Below are 25,424 nucleotides of genomic sequence, written 5' to 3'. Positions count from 1 at the left end.
TGAATCTCATCACTGGGCCTGTGGGGGCTGAGGAGCAAACACAGGGCCCAGGCTTGTCCCTTCCCTTGACATGCGTCCTTCAGGGGCCCATAGCCCTGGGGCCCAGCCTCATTCCCTTGAAGAACCAGCTCTTCTGTACACTCAGCAGCTGGAGTTGAGTAGAGCTCATGATCCAGGTCCTGGGAAGCTGGGGCCCTGGGAAGGATGAGCAAGAGGATTCCTCCTCCTCCTCCTCACCTTCCATCCTCCCTTTCTTAAAATGCCTTTTGACAAAGTTAGTTCCCCTTATAGTAACTGCTTTTCCTACAGACATTCTCTACTGCCCACTTCCTCTTCCCATAGCTGTTTTTGTTTGTAATGTTCCATTCATTACATTTCTGCATCATGGCTAGTATTAGTCTCCAATTTCTGATCAGAGAAAATAAGCCGTTTACCCTCTGGACTGTCCTGTCTCTCAGAGGACTCCTTGTAGCTCTCACTCAGGTGAACAACCAGGTTCCCTATTCCCTCTTAAGTCACCCCCCTCTAGAAAAGAAGCCTGTCTCTTGCCCAGGGTTCCTTAGGAAAACTATGTTGGTGAAGGACAGCCATGGTCTCTGGTGGTCTCTCTGGGATGTTTCTAAAGGTGCTGGTTCAAAAGCAGGAGCCAGCCTGGATGGAAAAAAATCGTTCAGGCTATGTCTTTAAAAAACAAAACAAGACTTTTTATATATATGTATGAGTGTTTTGCTCGTGTGTATGTCTGTGTTCCCCGTGCCTGGTACTCAAGGAGGCCAGGAGATGTCTTTGGATCCCTGGAACTCGACTCACAGATGCTTGAAAGCCTCCATGTGGATGCTGGGAGCAGCAAGTGCTCTTAACCACTGAGCCATCTCTCCATCCCTCAGCCTAAGGATTATCCCCAGCTTTCTTGCCTGTCCCAGACTGCTCTCCATAGGCATGGACCACTTAGTTTCTTTAAAATGGAGGCTAGGAAGTAACTAATTTAAATAAATTGAAACTTTAGAAGAGTTGGGGCCTTATTGATAACAGAAGCAGTAAAACAGTGATAGTAACACTTGCTTGCCCCCATTGTAAGTGCCCTCCTAAGTGCACTTGCTAGAAAGGATGTCCACACATAGCCCCACACTCCACCCACACACACCTATAAGACCCTTTCTGAAGCGTGACCTCATATTTCTCCTTTTACTGTCCCATCTTTATCATCATTGGGCCTCTATCTGGGCTCCTCTGTTAAGACATCAGATTTTTGTTGGTGGGGGTGGGTTTTTGTTGTTGTTGTTTGACACAGGGTCTCTCTGTGTAGTCCTGGATGTCCTAAAAATCACTCTGTAGGCCAGACTGGCCTCAAACTCACAGAGATCTACCAGTCTCTGCCTCCCGAGTGCTGGGATTAAAGGTGTGCGCCACCACCGCCTGTCTAAGAATTGGATCTTAAAAGCACAGCCTCCTGATCAGGCATATGGTAGGGAATTCTGTCTGGCTAAGACGTTGGTTCAATGGGACGTAAAGGCCTGTTGCATTCCCTGGGCCCAGGTGAACATGAAAAAGAGCATGCTCAGCTAAGTGGTGGCACATGACTTTAATCCCATCACTCCGGAGGCAGAGGCAGGGGGATCTCTGTGAGTTCAAAGCCAGCCTAGTCTATAGAGCGAGTTCCAGGACAGCCAGAGCTGTTACACAGAGAAGCCCTGTCTTGAAAAATCAAAGAAAGAAAGAAGGGAGGGAGGGGGAAGACAGAAGGAGAGCATGCTTACCTTCTCCCAGTTTTAGAAAATAATTGCTTTGATCTCCACCTGTAGTAATTTTTTGTAAGGCCACCCTCTCTTGGTTACATGTCCTCTCTGTGTGGCCACTAAGTTGTCTAAAGCTCTACCAAGTCTGCCTGACTACCTCCAAGCATGTGCATGGCCAGGGCCTGACAGGACCATAGATAACCCAACACAGTGATCACCAGCTCCTGCCTTGCACCTGTTAGGACCTGACCTTGTCACTGGGAACAGGAAGGAGAGGAGGAATGGCATGTCCTTCACAGGCAAATGATTTTGCAACTTTACCGTTGCAAAGATATGTCCCTATCTCTGTGTGGTGTCCTCCATTCCTTACAGTGTGAACCTAAGTCATAAGAAATGGTCTGGGCATGGTGGTGCACACTTTTAATCCCAGCACTCACCTTTAGTCCCAGCATCGGGAGGAAGAGGCTGGTAGATTTCTGAGTTCAAAGCCAGAGTGAGTTGCAGGATGGGCAAAGCTCTGTAGCGAGACCCTGCCTCAAATAAATAAATAAACACAACAACAAAATGATGGGGGATGTCCTTTTGTAAGCTGTGAATATGTTTCCCTCTTATTGATTAATGAATAAAGCTGCTGTGGCCAATGGAGAGGCAGGATGTATCCAGGCAGGAAGTGTAGGCGGGGCCACCAGGTTAGGAGGATTCTGGGAAGAGGAACACAGAGAGAGTCGCAATGGAACACGAAAGCTGTCTTTGCGGGGCTGCAGTCGGAGCCAGCGGGGTTCGTATCTGAGGGGGGCAATGTGGACAAGAGAAAGGCTAGCTAAAGGGGTTAAGAACGCAAGACCCTGGTTTATTCTCTCACCAGCAATGGGGACAAAATGGCAGAAGACAGTCGGTCTTTCATCACGTATGAGGGGCAAAGAGACTTTCTTCCCTTAATTCTCCAGGTATTGCTAGCCACACCTGCCATGTGGCCTTCAGGGTTGAGAGTAAACACACCTGGGCCCAAGCCTATTGTTGTTTAGATAAGAGGCATCCACCATCAAGGCCAAATCATCCTGTAGCCAACAAGCTATAGACTTAAAGAAGTAAGGACATTTTTTATTTCATTTGTTTATCTATCTATTTATTTATTTTTGTGATTTTTGGAGAAAGGGTTGGTTTCTCTGTGGCTTTGGAGACTGCCCTGGAACTAGCTGTTGTACACCAGGTGGTCTCAAACTCACGGAGATCCGCCTGCCTCTGTCTCCCTCCCGAGTGCTGGGATTAAAGGTATGTGCCAATCACCGCCGGCTGACATTTTAAAACTCTCTGACCTTTAGTCAAAATGAAATGGACTCTTTTTCATGGACCCTGACAAAAGAGGCCTGGGCATCACCTGTAAGCCAAGACAACATGGACACACACAGATTGATAGAAATGGGTTAATAATTAAGAGAGCCAGTTAGAAGCCTTAACCATCGGCCAAACGGTGTACATTTAATATGAGCCTCTGTGTGTTTATTTGGGACTAAATGTCTACAACAGAAAGAGCCTGCTATGTGTGTAGGGCAGGAAATGTTCATCTTGGAAACTGGTTCTGACCCCTGATGTGGAGCCAGTTAGCTTGGCCTCTCCCAAGAGACTGTTTGCAGCAATACCTCCCTGGAGTAGCTCCACTTCCCCGCCCACAAGGCCTGAGATGCTCCTTGAAATAATGACCATCTCCAAAAAGACCACATCACACACACAGTGGGCCACCTCCAAGAGGATGATGTCACACACATAGTGTGCCGTCTCTACACTTGAACTAAGAAGTTAAATAATTTGGGCAGGGGGAGTCAAACAACAAGGAGGAAGAAAAAAACCCAGAAATTTAGCATTTATTTATTCTGAGACAGGGAGACAGGGTTTCTCTGTATAGTGCTGGTTATTTTGGAACTCACTCTGTGGACCAGTCTGGCCTTGAACTCACAGAGATTCTCCTGCCTCTGCCTCTCCGGAGCTGGGATAAAAGGTGTATGCCACCACTGCCCGGCTGAAATTAAGCATCTTTTCATGAAATTTAAGAAAAGCAAATACTTGAACTGTCTGCATAGCTCAGGGGTTCTCAACCTTCCTAATGCTGTGACCCTTCTATACAATTCCTCATGTTGTAGTGACCCCCCCAACCATAAAATGATCTTTTTGCCGCTTCTTAACTGTAATTTTGCTCATGTTAGGAATCGTTATGTAAACGTCTGATATTTCTGATGGTCTTAATTAATACCTATGACCCCCCCAGGGGTTGAGAAGCATTGCTGGTGCCTCCACACTCCATGGGTTGTATCTGCCCCTTCCGTCATATCATCTCTATGCTCTGTATGCAAACTCAGCTACTTCTTAGCAGAGCTACATGCCCAGTCCTTTAGACCCAAGGATGCCCTTCAGTCCTTTAGCTCAGTTTGTCAAGGGCTGGACTGGTCCCCTCCACCATAAAAACTGATGTGATAGTGCATGAGAATCAGAAATCATCCTCAGCTACCATAGTATGTTTAAGGCCTAAGATACATAAGATACCATTTCACAAGAATAAAAATATGGGAAAACTTACTTGAAAGAGAGCACTAGTATATTAGTTACTTTTCTATTGCTGTGAAGAGACATCATGACCAAGGCAACTCATAAATGAAAGCATTTAATCTGGGCTTCGTGGTTCTGGACGCTTAGAGTCCAAGACCATCATAGCAGAGAGCATGCCGCAGGAGGTAAGCTTGCATGGAGCAGTAGCCGAGAGCTCACATCTTGACCCGCAGGCATGAGGCAGAGACAGTGCTAGCTGGGAACTGTGCAAGTCTTTGGAAACCTCAAGCCTCCCAGGTGACACACCTCCTCCAACGAGGCCAGGCCGCACCTCTTAATCCTTCCCAAACAGTTAAATCAACTGGGGACCAAGCTTTCCGACCACCACAGCTGGCTGGCTCGGGAGGAAGAGCGAAAAACTAGCAGTCATGCCTAAGAGAAAGCAAATGCCTCTGTGGTCATCTCTCCATGTGGGGGCTGGAGACATGGCTCAGCAGTTAAGAGTGCTTGCTACTTTTACAGAGCCCACATCAGGCAGCTCACATCCACCACTAATCCGTTCGTAAACTCACACAGGGACATATGCACATACGTGATGCATATGTAAATACTACGTTTGAGCAAGACTCCCTACCTCTTGGCTATAGACCCTTTGATGCTGCTAAGAAGGTAGAAGGAAGAGGGTTGAGTCTGCTCCAGCTTGCCCTTTGGTAAGGGGGCTGAAATAGCAAAGTTCCAGACAGAGTAAGACTGATTGATGTCTGGCAGTGGGAAGCATGTTACCTACGTGCACTGATCCCAGTTTCACATCCTTACTGCCTGGGTTTCCCATCTCTGCAAGGCCATCAAGACACATGGGTGATCTTTCAAATGACACCTTGAAGATCGGAAAGTCCTCAAGGATAATTCAAGTCACAGGTGTGCCACAAAAAGTAGCTCTTTTTTTTTTCTTCTTTTCATCTGTTTTATTGTCAGATAGTGAGTTCATTATATACATCAAAATAAGGTATTACAAGAACAGTTTACAAGTCAGCTCTGATTGCACAAATACTTGACACAGGAAACTGTTTTACAAATGCGTATGCTTTCTTACAAGAATGCTTTAATAAAGAAGATAAGTCGCTATGCATCTTAAAGCAAATTTGATTCAGCGTCTTCCAATCCTGCCATCGTTCTGGATTCATTTTATCGTGTATCTATCACATCCTGCAAAGCAGATTACACCCCGAGGCTGCTTCTCTTTCAGCTACTACTATGATTCACAATGCTAAAGGGTTTTAGGCTTCCTTTTCCGACCTTCCCTGAAAGGAAGAGAATTCTCGCATTCAGGCTGGAAGAGGTCATTTTAAAACATTCCTTCCAAACTTGGATGGGATTAGTCACCATTCTGAGTGGCTGGTCTTTTTAGGCTCTCACTCAGGCTAGACATCAATAGTTGGTACACCATGAAGGGAGCCCTGAGAGTAAGGATGGAATACAAGGACCAGGAAAACGGTAGACGGTGATCAGAGAACACTCTCAAATTCAAGGCCCCTCCCAGCTTGGGTGTGGCGGTACTTATATAAATACTGAAGAACCGAAAAAGGGCCAGTGATTTAGGCCAGTGGTGTCTCCAAACCGCCAATGGATACAGAATCTTAGGCAGACTCTGCATCCGGCTGAACCCGATAGAAGACATTCTTCCTATGTGGTGGCTTTAATGTACTCTCTATATAGCCACTTGCCCAGAGCAACTGATGCTGTATACCAGGAGAACAGAACACTGACCACATTTGCCTAGAGACGGGACCGGGAAAACGTGGCTTTCACGTGTCCCTCCACTGTTACAGAAAAGTGGGTCTGCTTGCCAAAGCATACTGTCTTCACTTTTCAGGTGGCATGAATTAACATCAGGAAACTAGAGTGGCATTCTACGGCCCAGTTCCTGAGAGCTTGGACATAATATCCAACACCCTTCTGAAGAGTCTTATTCAGCTCCAGTCCCACAGGCTTAAAAGCTCAAACGTGTGTCCCCTGCAAAAGCAAAAAGTATTCTTAAGTGCTTTGCCACCACGCCAGCCCTAGTTTGGTTGTTTTGTTGGTTGGTTGGTCGGGTAGTTTTTTGAGATAGGGTTTCTCTGTCCCAGACTCGCTCTGTATACCAGGCTGGCCTCGAACTCCACCTGCCTCTACCTTCCAAGTGCTGGGTTTAAAGTTGTGTGCCACTACCGCCTGGAATTTTTTTATTTATTTGCATTGATACTTTGCCTGCATATGTGTCTGTGTGAGGGTGTCCAATCCTCTGTAACTTGGATTCCAGACAGTTGTGAGCTGCCATGTGGGTGCTGGGAATTGAACTCAGGTCCTGTGGAAGAGCGGTCAGTGCTCTTAACCACTGAGCCATCTCTCCGGTCCCCTGTACCTTTTCTAAATGACTTAAAAACATTAACCTAGGGACTGACTAAAAAGATAACAGCAATTAAGGGCATCTGCTGCTCTTCCCAAAGACCCAGTGTAGTTCTCAGCACTAACATCGGGCACCTCACAACTGCCTGCAATCTCTTTTCAGGGGATCTGAAATTCTGGCCTCCGTGAGTACCTGCACATGCATGATACATAGAGCCTGCTGTATGCATGTGTCTACACACATACACACACACACAGAGAGAGAGAGAGAGAGAGAGAGAGAGAGAGAGAGAGAGAGAGAGAGCAGGCATACACACATGCACATAAACTAAACAACAAAAATGAAAATCAAACATTGAACTAGCTTACCCAGAAGAGAAGGTCTCTGCTTGCTCTAAAACGCAGACTCTAACTTAACAACAACAAAAATGTCACAGAGGCCTGAGGAGTCGGTAAAGTGCTTGCTGTGGAAGAAAGAAGGCCTGAGTTCCATCCCCAGAATTCATGTGGGAAAGCCAAGCTTGGTGATGTGTTCTTGTAACCACAGTGCTGGGAAGATAAAGTCAGGCAGGACACTGACACTCACTGGCCTGCCAGAGACCGTCTCAAAAAGCCAGGTGGATGGCTGCTGAAGACACCGCCCGAGAATGACCCATGGCCTGCATAGATCCAGACACACACAGGACCACACACACACACACACACACACACACACACACACACACGTGTGTGTATACAGTGCCACATGTTTGAAGACACAAGCCTAATTTAGACACCTTAGGTATCCTCCCCACCTTTTTTTTAAAACAAACATATACACAAATAAAATCTAACAAAACTTAGTGAATGGAGCCCAGACTCTTGATAGTCTTATCTAGCTGATGGTTCTGTAGAATGGAAAACTGTTTTTTGGAATTTGATGTAGAAAGAGCCTGAATGGAATTTCTCTCCCACTGTTTCATCTTCCTGGAATGCAGCATGATCTCGTGCTTCGAACATCACCGCCGCATACCAGGACTTGTACCAGCAGGCTTCCCCTCAGGCCCAGTCACCTGTATCTGTATCAAAGACAAATGCTCCACATCCCTCAAGTGTGAGACTTTTTTCCTAAATCAACTCAGGCACTGACCAGGTGTCATGCCCAGCAGGATCTGTGAGAGGACGTGTCCTGTCCTTGGACATCGGTCCACTCCAGTAAGCAAGTATAGATCATGGCAGGCATGTGTACACTGACGTTGCATTAGGGGAAGCCCCCACCCCGTCACCACCTCCAACCTTTTTGAGTTTAGTGTCATGGGAAAGAGACAAAACAAATATGTAGGGTGTCAGGGATGACTAGGGCCAGGGTAAAAAGTGAGGCAAGATAAATGGGAAGGGCCCACGGGATAGATGGGCGAACAGAACAGTCAGGGAATGGCAGTGTGACAGACACATCTGTGGGCCCAGCTCCAGGTAGGTAAAGAGAGCTGGGTGAATATGTGCCCTAAAGGGTCAGCCCTGAGGCAGGAGAGCTCATTTGTTTGGGGACCTGAGTGACTCAATGGGAAAGTGAAAATGGCTAAATTCAGAGCCTGGAGGCTTCTGGGCAATGAGAGCTCACTGGAGAATCTTAACAGGGTGCAATGATCTGCAGCTTAAAAGGGTCCCACTGTTATGTGTTTGATATGCGGCTGTGATCTAGAGGACAAGTAAAGCTTTACATCAAGTGACTTAACCTCCTAGGAGTACAGAAAGATCCAAGCCTTTGTCCTCTGGCACAAAATAAAAAGGAAATGCCACCCTCATGCGTTTGGGGCATCCAGTCAATGAAACGACACAATGGTTATTGAAGGGACACAAGCTGGCCCGAGCATGGCAGCGTGGCTCTAGCAGGCCTTGTCCTTCACCATTCCCTCTCCTTTGTGCTAAGAATTTGGTCTTGGGGGTCTTGAGCATTGCAATACTGATCCCTTCAGTTATTGCTAGGAGTTTCCTGCTCATCAAAGGCACAAAGAAAACAGAAGAAAACAGCCTAGCTAGGCCTTGTCGGCGCACGCCTTCAATCCCAGCACTCAGGAGGCAGAGGCAGAGGCAGGTGCTCTGGGAGTCTGAGGCCAGCCTGGTCTGCAGAGCGAGTTCTAGGACAGCTAGGAAAGAAAGCGAGGACAGCCTTGCCCTAACCCCTCCTATCTTCTGACTCGCACTGTCACATTCAGCACCTGGGCCACCATCAGTTGTGTCCCACTGGCCTCCCCTGAGGCTTGCTACCACCACCTGACTCCTACTATGACTGCCACCGTTTCCTGTGGGGGCCCAGGGGTCAGCAGTCGTCTGCTGGTCCTCTTAGGGGAGGTTCTCTGGCCACTTGCAACTTGGGGGCCAAGGAAAATGGGGTTGTTCTTAGCAGAGCCTCCCCCCCCCACCCCCCAGGGCACACCTCATCGCCACTGCTCTGTGCCTCTCGTGGTGGTAGGTCTCTAGGGACTCTGTAGAGGTGGCTAGATAGAGAATCCCAGAAGAACCAAGAGGCAGAGGCCTGGTCTGTCCTTGGAACTTTCTCATCCGTCTGCAACGCCAATCACCTCCCCCTTCAGGGCCCGAGTGTGCAGGGACCGCCCCCATCCTGGCCTTCTGAAAGTTCTGCAGACTGCTCGAAGGCCTTGGGTGGAGAGGAGGAGGGGCAGAGAGAGAAGGGAGGGGGCTGTACCAGGGTTCTCACATCTTTAGCTCAAAAGGAAGGTGTGTGCGGCCTTTGTTCTGATTCAGACCTGTCTGCACTGGAAAGGCCTCAGGGATCGAACAAGGAAGGGGGAGGGACCGTCTCCATACCTGTTCTTGTCATCGAAGATCGTCCCAGCCCCAAAACTTCCAAAAAAGGAAGTCTGATTTTGGTTGTTTTTCACTCTTACACAGAAGGCAATTTGAACTTTTTCCTTCCAGAAATATCAGAGCCACTGTTAACACCTTTGCGGGACAAAGGCCAGCCACAAGAGACCAGGCTTCCTTCCTGTGAGGGCAGCGCTATCCTTGTCTCTTGGTAGGAATGCCCGGCAGGGAGAATGAGAAGCCATCACCCATCACACTCAGAAGCTGCAGGGAGCCAGTGAGAGGCCCGGTCAGCTCTGGGGGGGGGAGGGGGGGCATACTGTGCTCTTAGATCAGAATTCCACTCTCCTGCCCCGGGGGCCTTAGAGACCACTCAGGGACACAGACTCACATCAGAGGTGGGAAGGAGCCCCCACAACATGAGCAGGACCATGTCACACACAGAGCTGTGGAGGCAGACACAGGGGAATGCTCAGATCCCTAGAGGGAAAGCTCACGGAGCTGGTAATTCTTAGGCCATAGTTTCCTTGTATTTAAAACAAAACAAAAAACAAGTACATTGTTATCTGGTTTGGTTTGGTTTCTCTCTAAAAATGACATGTGAAGGCTGTGACAGTCTGAGCAGTGAGTTCAGAGAGGAAAGTCACAATTTCTTCAAGGCCTCCAAGCCAGAAAGAACCAGCAGGGTTTCAGCTAGGACCGGGCTGGAATTTTATACAATAAAATGCTGATAAAATGAAGATTCTTGGGCACCCGTTGTAAAACAAAAATGAGGATGAAAAGGGTCTGTGTGTGATCCATGCACCCAAAAGGGAGTAGCGGTCCACGCAGGCCACCATGCCGAGGGAGGGGCTAAGAGTAGTTCCCTAGAGAGTGATGCCTCAAAAATATGGGTGGGGGATTTGTGGATGTTTTGTTTACATTATATCCCAGTACGGCCTCAAACTTTCAGTCCTCCTGCCTCAGCCTCCCAGGTATTGAGATTACAGGGATGACCTGTGTTTGAAGAGTACAGGGTGGAGGGCAATGGGGTAGCTCATTAAATATAAGAGAACACGATCAATGTCTCCGTAACAGCAGAGCCGGCCCTGTCTAATGAGCTCCTGTGTGTGCCAAGTACCGGAGTCAGACAGTTTTCATTAGTGGTCCAATTCGTTTGCACAGCAGTGTTGTGTGAGTAGGAACTTCACCGTTGCCACTTACATCTAAGGAAATAGCACAGAAGGGGATGATGAACTTCCAGGACCAGTTGATATCTAACTAGACCTTGTGTCTTCCTGGAGAACTTCTGAAAAGATTCTGGCATTAGAGGCTTTAATGGCATAGCATGCAACACCCCCAACTCCACCAAGAGTCTGCTTGAGCCAGGTGGTGGTAGTACACACACACCTTTAATCCCAGCACTTGGAGGCAGAGGTAGGTGGATCTTGATGAGTTCGAGGCCAACCTGGTCTACAGCCAGAGCTGTTCACATAGAGAGACCCTGTTTCAAAAAACAAAAACAAAAATTAAACAAAGCAAAATGGAACAAAAGTCTTTGCTCACTAATATACGTAAGCTGAGTCTATTTCAAACCAATCTAAGCCTCATACAGCAGCAGCACATGCATAGGAAGATTGAGGGTTCAGGACAACTCGGGCTGCTTAGCAAGAACCACCCCCCCCCAAAAAAAAAGTAAAACTAAAACCAGTCCTAACAGTTTATGGTCATAAGTCACACTCGACTCTTAAAATGATTTTGAGGGTTTCAAGGAACATTAAAAGAGTCTGTCTCAAAACATGTACCGCCTCACTTCCCAGAAATAAATGGTTCTCTTCCCCTATCTCATTAGGCAGATTTGACTTGTGGAAGGGAAGGGAAGTAGAGAGACATGGGGCTAGCAGCCCAAGAAGAGAATCCCTCTGAGGTTGTTTCCCTCAGGCACCATAGCAGCTTGAGACGCCAGGAAGGACAGACGCCCGCAGGCTGGACAGACGAAAGAGGTGACTACACCCAGAGGGAGCGCTTGTTTAGTTATCATAAGTCAGGGTTCTGAGGTTGGCTCCACCTGCCTTCCTGTGAGACTCAAGGTCCCAGCTCACCCAGCAGCATACACCATCGTCTCCATCTCCAATGGCTCACAGGGCGGCCTGACCCCCAGTCTTCTAACGCAAGGGATCGAGTGAGGAATCCCATCTTCGTTCAGACCGAAAAGACTTAGGCAGAGACTTAGGTTCCGGCTCTGGCGCCAACTGCCACCAAATCATCTGTTTCCAGATAAGCAGGCTCCCCAGAGGGAAGATGCCTGACAGGGAAGGGTTTCCTGCAGCCTCTTAGGGTCCTGGGAGAGCCATAGGCAGGCCTTGTCTGGGCCCTGGAAGCCAAGGACTCCGATGTCCCCTGGGAAGAGGTGAGGGAGATGCCTGGCGGCAAAGGCACTGAGTCATCCCTTTCATTCTCCTGGAGCTCCTCCTGGTTTGGAAAGTGTAGTTGAGAGGCTCTCAGTGTGCTCTGTTCACTCTTCTGGTCATGTGTGGAGCAAAAAGAAAGGGAATTAAGAGACAAACTAGGAGCATTCTCCTGAGCTTGGGACCTTCAGGTCAGTGCTGGGGAGGAACCCGCTGGCACCTGAAATTGGAGGCTACCCAGGATTGGTATAGAATGTCAGAAGACCCAGAAGACCCAAGTCAGAAGCAGATAGCCCCTCACCAGAAGCCCTGAGTCCATTCCCACCATGACACCGGAACAGAGGCTCAGAAAGTGTGACACACAGACTGCTTCTGGCACTATCACCTACTGAGAATCTATTTATAAGGCCTGTCCACCCACGGAACCACAAGCAGGTGCTAGATCCGCACTCCTCTCTAAACAACTACTTCGACTGCTGTTTGGATCTGCTAAGAACTAGTCGGGCCTGGCATGGTGGTGCACCTTTTTAATCACAGCACTTGGGAGGCAGAGGCTGGAGGATCTCTGTGAGTTCGAGGCCATCCTGGTCTACATAAGTGAAATACAGAATGAGAAGAGATATGTAGAGACACCTGTCTCAAAGAAAAAGAAAGAGAGAGAGAGAGAGAGGGAGGGAGGGAGGGAGGGAGGGAGGGAGGAAACACAACAGGGAAGGGAAGAAGGAGGAGAAGAAAGCCAGGTGGTGGTAGCACACATCTTTAATCCCAGCACTCCAGAGGCAGGTGAATTTCTAAGTTCAAGGCCAGCCTGGTCTTCTGAGTTCCAGACAGCCAGGGCTACCTAGAAAAACCCTGTATCAAAAACCAAAACAAAACCACAAAAAAGAAGAAGAAAGAAAAAAGAGAGACCCACTCTGAGCCCTGAGCCTGGTCTACACCTAGAACACCACCAGGGACATTAAGACAGGCTGAACCATGAGTTCAGCCAGCTTGGGCTATGAAGTGAGATCTGCCGCAATACTAAACAAAAAACGGTCAGCAAGATGGTTCATTTGATACAGGAGCTTGCCTCTCGGTCTGAAGACCTGAGTTTGATTTCCGGAGACCCACATGGTAGGTGAGAACGGACTCCCCCAAGTGTCCTCTGATCTCCATACATGTGCCATGGCGTGTGTGCAGACACACTAGATAAAGGTACTAAGAATAAATCAGTAAAACTCAGCAACAACACAGTGTTTTAAACCTTCACATTTTGACCCTGGAGGCTTATAACCCTTTGAAAACCAGAGTAATGAATTTGGTCTCTGACTCCCTGACCCTCTTTAACCACATGTGCCCCAAACGCCAGAAGGTCTGTGGGGATCAGCAGGGCTGAAGATGGGTTTCCTGCTGCCTGTGGAGAACTGAGCATTTCCTGTGCCCCGTGCCTCATTAGCACACTGGTGAATGTGCTTCCTGTCTGAGTCTTTCCATTCTGCCAGAGCAGTTTGAGATTTTTCACTCTGTTCTGGGGGGGGGGGGTGAGGGGGACTTGTGGAGGAAAAGGAGCTTTTCACAGATTTGCTGGACCTCTGTGCACCAACAGGCAGAAACTAGAGAGCAGCCCAGACACTTCACACTGGGAACATCAACACCGCTTTCTGCGGTGGCCATTGTGGTCGCCCCCAATGAAGCAAACCTGATGCTTTGGAACCGTGTACCAACTCAGCCTGGAATTGCAGGTGAAGGGAGGGAGGCTTGGGTTCATTACTGTTGTTGTTAGTACTAGTAGTACAGTTATTTATAGTGTGTGTGTGTGTCTGTGATCAGAGGGCAACTTGTGGGAACCGGCTCTCTCCTTCCACTGGGAGGATGTTGATGGGGGCAAACTTGGGTCATCAGGCTGGCAATAAGCACCACCTCTACCTGAAAAGCCATCGCACCAGCCCAAAAAGGGGAGGCAGTTGGGAGAAAGTTCTAAAACAGAAGATTAGAATCTTTAGAAAGAAAAAACAAAACAAACAAACAAACAAAAAACTGTTCTTTGTATGTGAGACCTTTGGTGAATACAATCTGGGAAGAGTGGCTGGGAGGCTGCCCTGATGGTGGAATGTTTGCCTATGGTGTGCACAGCCCCAGAGTCCCAGCCCTCGCCCTACATACGGAGTGATGGGACACATGCCTGTAAGCCCCAGTACTAAGGAAGCAGAGGCAGCAGGATCAGAAGTTCGAGGTCATCTTCAGCTATATATTTTGGCGACATAAAGAGTTCTAGGCTACCTTGAGATATAAGAAACCCTACTTGAATGGCTGTCCCGGGCTAGTCTGAGATACATGCAACCCTATCTAAATAAATAAATGTATAAGAAATTTCAAGAGTAAAAAGAGATATGCTTGGGGGAAACAAGGAGATCTGAAGAATTTTCTGTCATTCTTATATTATCTACTTTTTTTTTCCTTTTTTAAAAAAGGTAGCTGTATGCAAAATACATACCAGTTTGCCTTTCTTTCCTATGAATCAGCAACTTAAAGTCAAGAGAAGGGCAACCACACTGGCTAGTCAATACTGACACCGAGAAGACTTAGACATCGCAGAGCCCCAGGGATGTATACCACACCGGCCCGACCATACGTCACAAGAAGGGACTCGGGGCCCAGCACTTCGCAGGGGACCCCTGGCAGCCTGGAAGGGTGAGTACTCTGGGGAAGTAAACTATACTGTCCCTGGTAGTGTTGCCCCACCTGCAACCCAGGCCTGGGCCAGCAAAATGTGAGCTGGGAGGGAGGAAAGGAAGGAGACGGAGGTGGAGGACCTGGCAGCTGAAATTCTGCTTGGGTTTCCTTGCTCTCGGGGGCCCACCTCAATCTTCCTACCATGAAAGAAACAAGAGTCCTAGTTCCTCAGCAATGAGATTTTAGATCCTAAAACCTTGTCACGAGATGGAAATGTAGAGACAGAAGCCATAAAGTTGCTGGGTGGCGGTGGCACCGCCTTTAATCCCAGCACTCGGGAGGCAGAGGCAGGCGGATCTCTGTGAGTTCGAGGCCAGCCTGGTCTACAAGAGCTAGTTCCAGGACAGGCTCCAAAGATACAGAGAAACGCTGTCTCAAAAAGAAAGAAGTCATAAAGTTTTAGGACATAAGATCTTACAGACTAATCATGGACGTAAATTCACCCCCCCCCAAGATCTCAGATAAACAAAAGTTAAGTGTCTATTGGGTGTTGGGCTTTAGAAATACTAGTGGATGTAAATTTCAGTGCTCTGGCCAAAGTAGAACCCAATGGAAGTGTGCTTTTTCAATTGCTGTAGTTTTAGGAAAATTTAATACCATTACCAGAGTAAATTCATGCCCCTTGCAGGTAAAACATGCGTGTTAAAGAGACACAAGAGTTAATATTTGTTGTTGAAGCCTGAAGCACCCTCCCAAAGCTCTTTCCTTTTTCTTTTGCTTTCTTTCTTTTTTTGGGGGGGGGAAGGGTGGAGAGGTCAGAGGGCAATTTCCAGGAATTGGTTCTCTTCTTTTGCCATATGGGTCTCAGGGATCAAACTCAGAGTGGCAGGCTTGATACCGGGTACCTTCGCCCACTGAGTCAGCCCACCGGCTCCTGAAACTATTGCTTTTTTTTAAGTTGATTTTTATTTAGTTGTGGTTTTTCACTTTATAACTCAAAATTAAAATTTGTATGGGTATATTATGCTTAGCATGTTGTTTTGAAATATGTACACATCGTAGAGGGCTAAGTTGAGCTAAGTAACACATGTATTAGTGACAAACAGATAACCAAATCAATATAGTGTGGCCAGGGGAGATCTCTCTAAGGAGGGTGACAGCACTGTAGAAGAGAGTTAAATGGAATGAGGAACTTGTCCAGCCTGAGTACCTGGAGAGGGAGAGGGAGATAGAACTATTCTTCGTGGTCAGGAACAGCAAGAAGTTATGGTGGTCAGAAGTTAATCAGGAGAAGCCAGATCACATTATGCAACAAAAAAGAAGAAGGAAGGAAGGAAAAAGGAAGGAGGAAGGAAGGAAGGAGGAAGGAAGGAAGCAGGAAGGAAGGAGGAAGGAAGGAAGAAGGAAGGAGGAAGGAAGGAAGGAGGGAGGGAGGAAGGAAGCAGGAAGGAAGGAGGAAGGAAGGAAGGAGGAAGGAGGAAGGAAGGAAGGAGGAAGGAAGGAAGCAGGAAGGAAGCAGGAAGGAGGAAGGAAGGAAGGAGGGAGGAAGGAAGGAAGGAGGGAGGGAGGAAGGAAGGAGGAAGGAAGGAAGGAGGGAGGGAGGGAGGAAGGAGGGAGGGAGGGAGGAAGGAAGGAAGGAAGGAAGGAAGGAAAGAAGGAAGGAAGGGGAAGAAAAGAAACAAATCCTCACTAAGTACATTCATTGTCACCATGACAGAAAGCCACGGAAGATTCTCAGTGGAGGAGAGACGAGGAACGACTTACTCTTTACAGTGATCATACTAGCTCATGGGTGTGCATGGTATGTTGAAGTCAAGAGTGAAAGCCAGGAGAGCCACCGGGGAGGTGACCACTGCAGAAGTCCACCTGGAACTCGTGGTGGCTTCTGTCACCCTGGTGGCTGGGCCCGAAGCAGACGTCCTTGCCCAGGGCAGAGGGGATTAGCTGGGAGTAGAACATGAAAGAGCAGTCAGGCAGGAGCGGCACCAAGGGTGTAGACTGCGATGCCATGTGGCTGGAAGAATAGAGGAAAAGCCGGTGTGTAGAAGCAGAATGGGAGCCCGGTATTGGTTTGAGATGTCTATTGGACAGCTGAAGAGAAATGGCCAACAGACAATTGGGGTCAATAAACCCAGAACTCAGCATGGGAAAAAACCTTTCCAGGTACGACCTGGTTTTAATATTTGGGGGGGGGGGGTGGTCAGCTGCTTGTTCCTGCTGGGCTTCCGCTGCCTACTTCCTGCTGGAGTGGGTGTGGCTGCCTGCTGCTGCAATCCTCTGGATGCATTTCAACACCCAAGCCGAGCCATGGCTGCACCCTGCCCGAGAATCGCAAGGCTGCTCAAAGCTAGTGTTGGTTAAATTTCACCCAACAGGCTAGTGTTGCTTAGAGACCAGCTCCACATTTGGGGGTTACTCAAGTTCATGTAAGCTGGACTCTGTCACAGAGTCTGATAATGAGTTGAGTAATCCTCTCCCAGCAAGCCAGGAAACCCAGGGGCAGGAATGAGGGGGAAGCCCAGCCAGATGTGTTTGGCTTTGGAGGTTTGCAGATAGTCAGGGTAGAAAAAGAATGATCCCTGGGTTAAACCAACCTAGACTCTTTTTTTTTTTTTCCTTCCTTTTCTTTTTTTTTCCAAGGCTGGGTTTCTCTGTGTAGCTTTGGGACCTATCCTGGCACTCGTTCTGTAGACCAGGCTGACCTCAAACTCACAGAGATCTGCCTGCCTCTGCTGGGATTAAAGGCGTGCACCACCAGCACCTGGCCAACCTAGACTCTTCCTATTCTGGCTCTGTGCCTTCTGCTCTATAAGATCTTGGCTCTGTTACTTTTCCTTTCTGGTCTCAGGATCCTTAGGCATAGATAGGAGCCGTATAAGGCTTTGTGAAGATTAAATAATGAGCTGCATATGCAAGCCCCTAGCACCTGGTAGTGAAAGACCCTCAGAGCGTGGACCCTCACACTCCGACTCAGGAAACGTGACACCCCAAATCACTCACGAGAAGCGGTCTTGATGCAAACTGCATGAGGAGTGCACTGGGGTCCACAGTCATGGGCCACGCAGGGGTAGAGAACTGAGGACCCCGAGTGCAGAATTGAGACAGCTTTTATAGGGTTACAACAAAGCCTGTGCATCACAAACCAATCATCTCATAGCACCCAGAGCCCCTGTGGTGCAGGCCAATCAATTTAAACCATTTTATAGTTTTTAGACCAATCATTTAAAATCATCCAAGCCACACTTTATAGACCAATCAGTTTTCTATAGCCCCAGAGGTCTGCATTTGCGCGGGCTCCTAGACCTTTCGCCTATTTTCTGGCAGAGGGCAGGGTCTGGAATTTATGGTATTTATGGCTTTTTAGATAGTATTTTTAAACTTCTAGCTTCCTGGGGTCATTGGAGAGTTAGGCTGTATTTTCCATCCTTTCAGTAGGCCTTGAAAGGGGTGGTTGGATTTCCCATATGCAAAGCTCTTCTCTCCATGAAGTTGCTGCAAACACTCCCAACCACTGAACCGTCTATCCAGACCCCAGATCTGACTTCCTGGTGCTCTATTTTGTCCCCTCCACCTCAACATCCTTTGTCCAGCTCCCATTCTAAATCCTTATGTTACAAGGGGGCTCTTCTTGAAGGAAAGAATACAAGCACAAGACATACACAATTTAAACCAAAGTTCATTTAGCAAAGGTTAGCAAAGCAAACACTCCAAAGAGAGATCGGAGGAAGTGCTTCAAGGCGAGGAACAGCTAAATGAGCACTGCACTGTTGATTTAAAAGAACCTTTTATGAATATGGTAGGTAGGTGGCTTTGTCACAGGGTAAGATGTCCTTCTTCTCTTTCTAAATCATGGTGGTCCAGGTCTCGCTTTTAGAGTAATTCTTCTCATGACCCCTACAAATGGTGGAAGATGTCAAAACTGTAATGCAAAGTGATACAATAACATCAATCTTCTGAGTGTGTGTATATAGGAAACCGCCTTGGTTTCTGATACAGCAGGAAGAACTTAATTTCAGCTTCAAGGATGTTTAACCGCGAAGGGCATCTGGCCATCGGGGGAATCAGCTAAGATCCAGTGTTGGTCTCCCTCCATTTCTTCATTTCTGTCTCTGCCTACCTGGTATCATTTGGGCTCTATCTCCTGAAAGAAATGTCCTCTCCAACATTCCCAAGCCCAGATCTTATGTCCAGCTGGGGCATGACACCTGGTTTCCCTTCTAGAAAGAAAGGCCAGAACAACAGCATCTACCCTGTCTTTGTGGTACTCCTGGTTGCCTTCCTGGTCATCGTGGCTGCCTGCATCCTGTGCAACTGGAACAAACGGAAGAAGCGTGAGTTGCGTCATTGTCTCCAGTTTAGATTCTGTAGGGTCAGCCAGGCGGCGGTGGCGCATGCCTTTAGTTCCAGCACTGGGGAGGCAGAGGCAGGTGGATCTCTGTGAGTTCAAGGCCAGCCTGGTCTACGGAGCGAGGTCCAGGACAGGCTCCAAAGCTACAGAGAACCGTGTCTGGGAAACAAACAAAAGCAAAAGAAAGAAAGAAAGGGAAGAGAAATGTATCTATTATGATACCTGGTGAGGCCCGGGACTGCTGCTGGGGAATTTTCATCCTGAGAGTCCCCATGTTCTACATTCTGACATACTCTCTCGTCCATCACCTTTCAGGGAGAGTTCCTTACTTCCAAGTAACTCCATCGCTGACTCTGCCTCCACCCAGACAGCGAGCCAAAAATATTTATGACTTCTTGCCCCAGCAGCAGGCAGAGCTGGGTAAGTCTTTCCTAATCCACCAGTTTTCAACCTGTGGGGTCACGACCCCTTTGGGGGGGGGAGTCAAACGACCTTTTCACAGGGGTCAGATATTTATATTTATGATTCATAAAAGTAGCAAAATTACAGTTATGAAGTAGCAACAAAGATAATGTTGAGGTTGAGAGTTACCGCAGCATGAGGAACGGTATTAAAGGGTGGCAGCCTCAGGAACGAATGTTGTGAACCACTGTCCTAATCCATGGAGTCCTGACACTCTAAATTTATACTCCCAAGATGCACCTCTCACCACCCAGAAGCAGCTTTCTCCAGGAATCCAGGCTGCACAGCAGCACTGAGTAGTCTGCCCCTCCCGTGGGCAGCCGCGCTGGGGAGGGGTCTGCTTTCTCTTGGTTTGGGGCAACAGAGGAAAGCCAGTTATGTCGTAGGTGGTGGGGACGTGAATACGCCGGGGACACCGGCATTGTAAACAGGGATGGGGAGTTCTCCACAGACATGCCTGAGAATGCGTTCTGGTCTCAGAGCGCCACCCTGTAACTCTGACTTAATTAAGCTCATAGAACGCCAGACAAGCCAGGTTCTCACAGGCACCACCAACCTCCATTGGCCAGCTAGCAGAGATACAGGGGCAAAAGCACTCTGAAGCCCACTGCCTTCGGGGTTCATTTTGTTGCTGCAGGGAGACATCAGTCGAACGGTTTCAGCACTGAGAACCTCCTGTCCAGAGATTCCGATAGCCCTGAGCACGAGGTAAGAGTCAAATGGAAAGAAGTCACAGACAGTGACAGAGGCCCAAGGGAGCGGGGTTTTGGTCTCAGGTCTGGTTTTACAGCAGATGAGCGTCATTTGGCACACACACTGGCCAAAGAAGAGAAATTCTGTTTAACGTATGGCTGGTGTGGTGACACATTCCTGTAGTGTAGCCCTCAGGGAGACAAGGGCAGGTTGGCAGTTAGAGGCTAGACCGAGCACATTGTGAGTTTCAGGCCTACCTACACTACATAGGAGTATCATTCCAAGACAGGAGCGAGGGAGGAGCCAGCGCTTAGGGTTTTAAGAAAGGCATATTCTTTAAAGTATATGATGCTAGAACTGAAAGCGATTGTCTTAATAAAGACATGACAATTTGTCTACCCAAACAACAGCTGCTTCACTCAGAGTGGTCACTCCAGGGATCCGTAGCTATTTCAACAATGTTGTTCGTGTTCAAATCACACTTTAAACCCATCTCCAAAAAAAAAATGTTTACATTTTATTTTTCCTGCATGCATGTATGAGTACCATGTACGTGCCTGTTGCCCAGGGAGTTCAGGATGGATCACTGGATCCCCTGGAATGGGAGCTATAAATGGCTGTGAACCACCATGTGGGTGCTGAGAATTGAACCTGGGTCCTCCGAAAGAGCAGCAAGTGCTCTGAACTGCTGAGTAATCTTCCCAGCTCCTAACACTCACCTTTGGGAATTACTTGTAGGGCCTATGCGAAACCCTTTCAATTATCCTGCAGAGCAGAGATTTCCGTAAGTCGGTCATTCAGCTCTGAAGCTGATATAGAAAGCACTTGATCATTGAGAGCGTGCTGGTCCATTCACGGTACTAGACAATGAGCGGAAAGGTATTTAGCTGGAAAGCCAAGGTCAAGGGGACGTATCTGACGAGGCTTTCATGTTGTCATAACTTTGCACGAGGCATCATACAGCAGAGGACAAAATCCACTTATCAAGATCTCATTCCTTCAACAACTAGTCTACTTCTGTACTAACAAGGTTACTTGTCTTAAAGTTATGATAGTTTTTAAAATTACAGTATCTCTGACTCATTTGTTTTGTGTGTGTGCAAGTATTAGGGGGTGTGCGCATGTCACCACACGTATGTGGAGGTCAGAGGACAACTTGAGGCAGTCGATTGTTTTCTTCCATCACGTGGATCCCAGGGACTGAATTTGGGTCATCCAGCTTGATGGCGGGCACCTTTACTGCTGAGCCATCTCACTGGCCCCACCCCTTAACCACCTCTTTAAGGCCCCAGTCCCATTCTTGCATAGCAACTAAGCCTCCAACATGGGGACTTGGGAGACTCATTCAAAGTGCCGCAGATCGCGACCACTGAGTAACGATGTCCTGTGTGTCTGTGATCTGGCGCTGAGGTTGACTCTCGGGAAGTCCAGAGGCGGTTTGGTCTGGGGTCAGGATGTTGCCTTTCACGGTCAGTATGTTCGCTAGAAGTCAGTTGCTCTGTGATGGTTCTTGGCTCAGTGGGGATATTACAGATGGAGAAGCTGTTGTTGCTGAGAAGTTGAGGTTCCCAGAAAGCCATGCCACAGCATGGCCTTTGCTTATTCTTATTATTATTCGTTGGTCTAGGACTCTCTGGAGTATCTGAAAAAGGGAAGAGGAAAGGAAACTCCGTTAGCAAAGCTTGAGTGGTCCCCGAGGGGATATCTGTCTTTAACCTATGGATCTGTCTGGCTTGGATTCTGTAGTGCTTGAAAAACATTTTGAGCTGGGCAGTGGTGGCACATGCCTTTAATCCCAGCACTCAGGAGGCAGAGGAAGGCAGCATTTCTGAATTCGAGGCCAGCCTGGTCTATAGAGTGAATTCCAGGACAGCCAGGGCTATACAGTGAAACCCTGTCTCACAATGAAAAACATTTTGAATCGGTTGCCAACATTTAATAGCTAGTGTGGTGACGCACACCTTGAATCCTAGTACCTGAGAGCCAGAGGCAGGCAGATCTCTGTGAGTTTGAGGCCAGCTTGGTCTATATAGTGAGTTCCAGGACATCCAGAGCTACATAGTGAGACCCTGTCTCAAAATGAATAAAACCAAAAATAAAATAAAACTAGTATCTTGGCATGGAGGTTTATGCCTACAAAAGCACTCAGAAGACTAAAGCAGGATTGCCTATAAGCTGAAAGCCAGCCTGGGCTACATGGTAGGTTCCAGATGCATGTGAGCAACAGAGGAAGGCCTTGTCTTAAAAAAAGTGGGGGGGGGGTGTCACATTAGAGGTCCTCATGCTTTTCTTGACATTTCTGGAATCCTAGAAACTGGCATCCTTCATTTTTTTAGTGTTTTCTACATGCTAACACTGTTCTGGACACACCGTAACTCTTTGCAGTAACTCTTTGACCACAGACATTGTGGCATTCCTCAATTTGTAGACTAGGAAATGAGGTACCAAGGGAAGTCTTTGAGACTCACTCAGCCGGCATCGTGGCAAAGCTGGGGTTTGCACCCTCGGGCCGAATCTAAGTCTCCATCCTGGGCCCATGCATCGCCCCTCGGGCCAAATCTAAGTCTCCATCCTGGGCCCATGCATCGCCCCTTGGGCCGAATCTAAGTCTCCATCCTTGGCCCATGCATCGCCCCTCGGGCCGAATCTAAGTCTCCATCCTGGGCCCATGCATCGCCCCTCGGGCCGAATCTAAGTCTCCATCCTTGGCCCATGCATCGCCCCTCGGGCCGAATCTAAGTCTCCATCCTGGGCCCATGCATCGCCCCTCCAGTGTGCACTGGTGAACCCCACCTCCTCCTCTGTGTCACTCTCTCCATTGACTCCTCCCCTTCCACGGGAGCCATAACACCTCCTTTCAGCCACTGTTTTCCATAATGTGTTCTGCCGTACTAAAGGGTTAGACCTAGGTCCTTATGTGTGCTGCACAGGTACTCTACCACTGAGCCACGGGCCCAGCATTGCTTTCCCTATGCTAACCCCACTCCCCTCAAGCCCTCAACGTCCCTGCACCCGACGCCTTGCAGTGTGAGTCCCTCACTTGGAGCTCAGCTCTAAACTGAAGGATGCCAGGCAATGCAGGACGGAAGAGTGGCTGTGACCCTGTTTCTGTTCCCATCCGGTCACTTTGTCTTCTTCTTCTCAGGCCTCCCAAGCAGATGGTTCCCTTCAGATACACAGAGCTTCTGTCCACGCTGTGGAGTACACAGTAGGCATCTATGACAATGGCACAGTGCCCCAGATGTGTGGGCACCTGGCCCCCTCCGTATATCATATCAGCAACCCCAGCATTTCTTCCACGGAGTCAAATGACTATGTCAATGTCCCCACGGCAGAAGAGACCAGTGGGTCTCTAACTTCTACCAAAAGCACTCCTGAAAACCTCCGTGGCCTTCCCGGTGCCCAGAAGCTGGAGTTTGCTGAAGGGGGGCTCGCAGGCTGTAGGGCTGCCACTGGCCACACTGGTTTGTGGGCTCCAGGAAGTAAGTACAGCGCATCACTCAGTGACGGGGAAGATTCATCTCGGAGTTCAAACGACTACGTCAATATGACAGGTTTGGATCTTGACAATGTCCAAGAGAATCAGCCCAGGTTGGCTTTTCAGTGCTGCGGAGATTATGAAAACGTCCCAGCAGCAGCAGACGCCAACGGAAGCCAGCTGGAGACTCGGGAAGACGGGGGACCCTCACGTACAGACCGTGGGGAGCCTGTCTGGACGGTCCTGCCTTCCGTGTATTACACGGCGTGTCAACCGTCTACACAGAGTGAGGATGGTGAGGTGATACACGCAGAAGCGCCGTCAGATGAAGACTCTAATGACTATGAGAATGTGCTAGCTGCCGACTTGGGAGGGGTCTGCCAACAGGGGCCTGGTGCTTGGCCTCCTTCTGATAGTGGCACACCAAGCTACCTAGCTGCAAAGTTTCCTGAGGTGGCCAGTCCTGCTGGATCTTTAGCCACTGAAATCTCTAGGGAAGATGCCTAAGTGCCGTAGCATCCTGTTGGATTCGATTGGTCAGGCTAAGGAGGCTGAGCGGAGCTGGGCCCTAGCAGAGGCTGCAGAAAAGCAAAGGTTTAGGAAGCCCAGAGAGAGTTCTCCTTAGTCAAGGTTGCTGCTGTTAGCTTTCAGGCCAACTGAAGTAAGCTTAGTGACACTGTCTTACCGGGATGGTAGAAAAGGCACAGCACATAGCACTTAGAATAAAGATGAGATATGTCAAAAATAATCACCTTCACAAACACTGGAGAAGTGTAGATGATTTTGTGAGTCAGGCAGGCGGGAAGGAGGAACAAGTTGGGGTAGGGCAGGCAATTTTCAGTTAAAGAAGAGCTGGTGAGGATGTAAAACTATGACAATCCTGTTGCTCTAGTGTGATTGCAAGCTTGTTGTATGAACCCTTAGGAACTGAGACCACTTTCCAGTGTATACTGGAGTTGTACAAATAAGTTATTCCGTTGTAGGTAAGGAGGGACGGGTTCCCTGTAAAATGTTTTTATTATATTAACCTGAGCTATATATGGCCATTTACATATAGGCATATAATGTACTCTGAGATGTCCACCCATCCCTCAAAATGTTCCCTTTTCCCATCTTTCTCCTTCCAACGAAACCACTGCATTCCCCTGGACAATCTCACTTCGACTTTCCTATCATCTGAGCATATATAATTTTATGTATCCATATAAAAATCTAGGACCCACTAATGAGAGAAAACATGTGATATTTGTTTCTTAATCAGTGTGGTACTGACTGTGGTCAGATAAAACCTCCGTGTGGTTTTAATTAGCATTTCTCTGATGGCCAATGATGGTAAACCCTTTATTGGACATCTGTATTTTATCTTTTTTTAAACGCCCTACAGACATGCCTAAAGCCTGATTTTTCTTTTTATCATATTATTTTTAAAATTGTTATTGCACGAACATTGGTGTTTTTCTTGCATGTATGTCTGCGAGGATATCCTCTGGAACTGGAGTTAGAGACAGCTGTGAGTTACCATGTGCGTTCTGGGGACTGAGCCTGGGTCTTCTGGAAGAGCAGCCATCTCCCCAGCCCTGTTCTTCATTTTTAAAGAACTATCTATTTCTCTCTCTCTCTCTCTCTCTCTCTCTCTCTCTCTCTCTCTTCTTTCTCTGCTTTTTCAAGACAAGGTTTCTCTGTAGCTTTAAAGGCTGTCCTGGAACTCGCTCACTAGACCAGGCTGGCCTTGAACTCACAGAGATCCACCTGTGTCTGCCTCCTGAGTGCACCACCACCACCAGGCCACTCTCATTAGCTCTATGAATGAGTGAGTGTGCGTGAGTGTGTGAGTGTGTCCCTGTGTCCACTAGGATGACCTAGGCAATGTCACTGAACACTCAGACCCTGGTCCCTAGCACTACTCTCCAGGAGAAGGAAGAAGGACCTGCCAGAGA

The 25,424-nt window shown here is 48.2% G+C and overlaps 1 protein-coding gene across 1 annotated transcript; it reads left to right on the top strand.

Moving 5' to 3' along the window:
* Window positions 1-14,308: 14,308 nt before the first annotated feature.
* Lax1 (lymphocyte transmembrane adaptor 1) lies at window positions 14,309-25,027 on the top strand. The gene is made up of 5 exons (XM_051203986.1): window positions 14,309-14,524; window positions 18,728-18,837; window positions 19,170-19,274; window positions 19,954-20,024; window positions 23,155-25,027. Exons 1-5 carry the CDS (start codon window positions 14,439-14,441, stop codon window positions 23,992-23,994), a joined length of 1,212 nt encoding a protein of 403 aa, XP_051059943.1. The 5' UTR covers window positions 14,309-14,438; the 3' UTR covers window positions 23,995-25,027.
* The last annotated feature ends 397 nt before the right edge of the window (window positions 25,028-25,424 follow it).

Source organism: Phodopus roborovskii, unplaced genomic scaffold, assembly GCF_943737965.1.
Source record: "Phodopus roborovskii unplaced genomic scaffold, PHOROB, whole genome shotgun sequence".
Lineage (NCBI taxonomy): Eukaryota > Metazoa > Chordata > Mammalia > Rodentia > Cricetidae > Phodopus > Phodopus roborovskii.
The sequence above is the reverse complement of the archived record's forward strand: the minus strand, read 5'-3'. Positions and strand labels throughout refer to the sequence as shown.

What these genes read in the sequence shown, in the direction of transcription:
- Lax1 (XM_051203986.1), top strand. Translation starts at nt 14,439, where the DNA reads ATGTATACCACACCGGCCCGACCATACGTCACAAGAAGGGACTCGGGG. An exon ending in ACCCCTGGCAGCCTGGAAGG is followed by an intron (nt 14,525 to 18,727) that starts GTGAGTACTCTG and finishes TTTCCCTTCTAG; the next exon opens with AAAGAAAGGCCAGAACAACA. An exon ending in CTGGAACAAACGGAAGAAGC is followed by an intron (nt 18,838 to 19,169) that starts GTGAGTTGCGTC and finishes ATCACCTTTCAG; the next exon opens with GGAGAGTTCCTTACTTCCAA.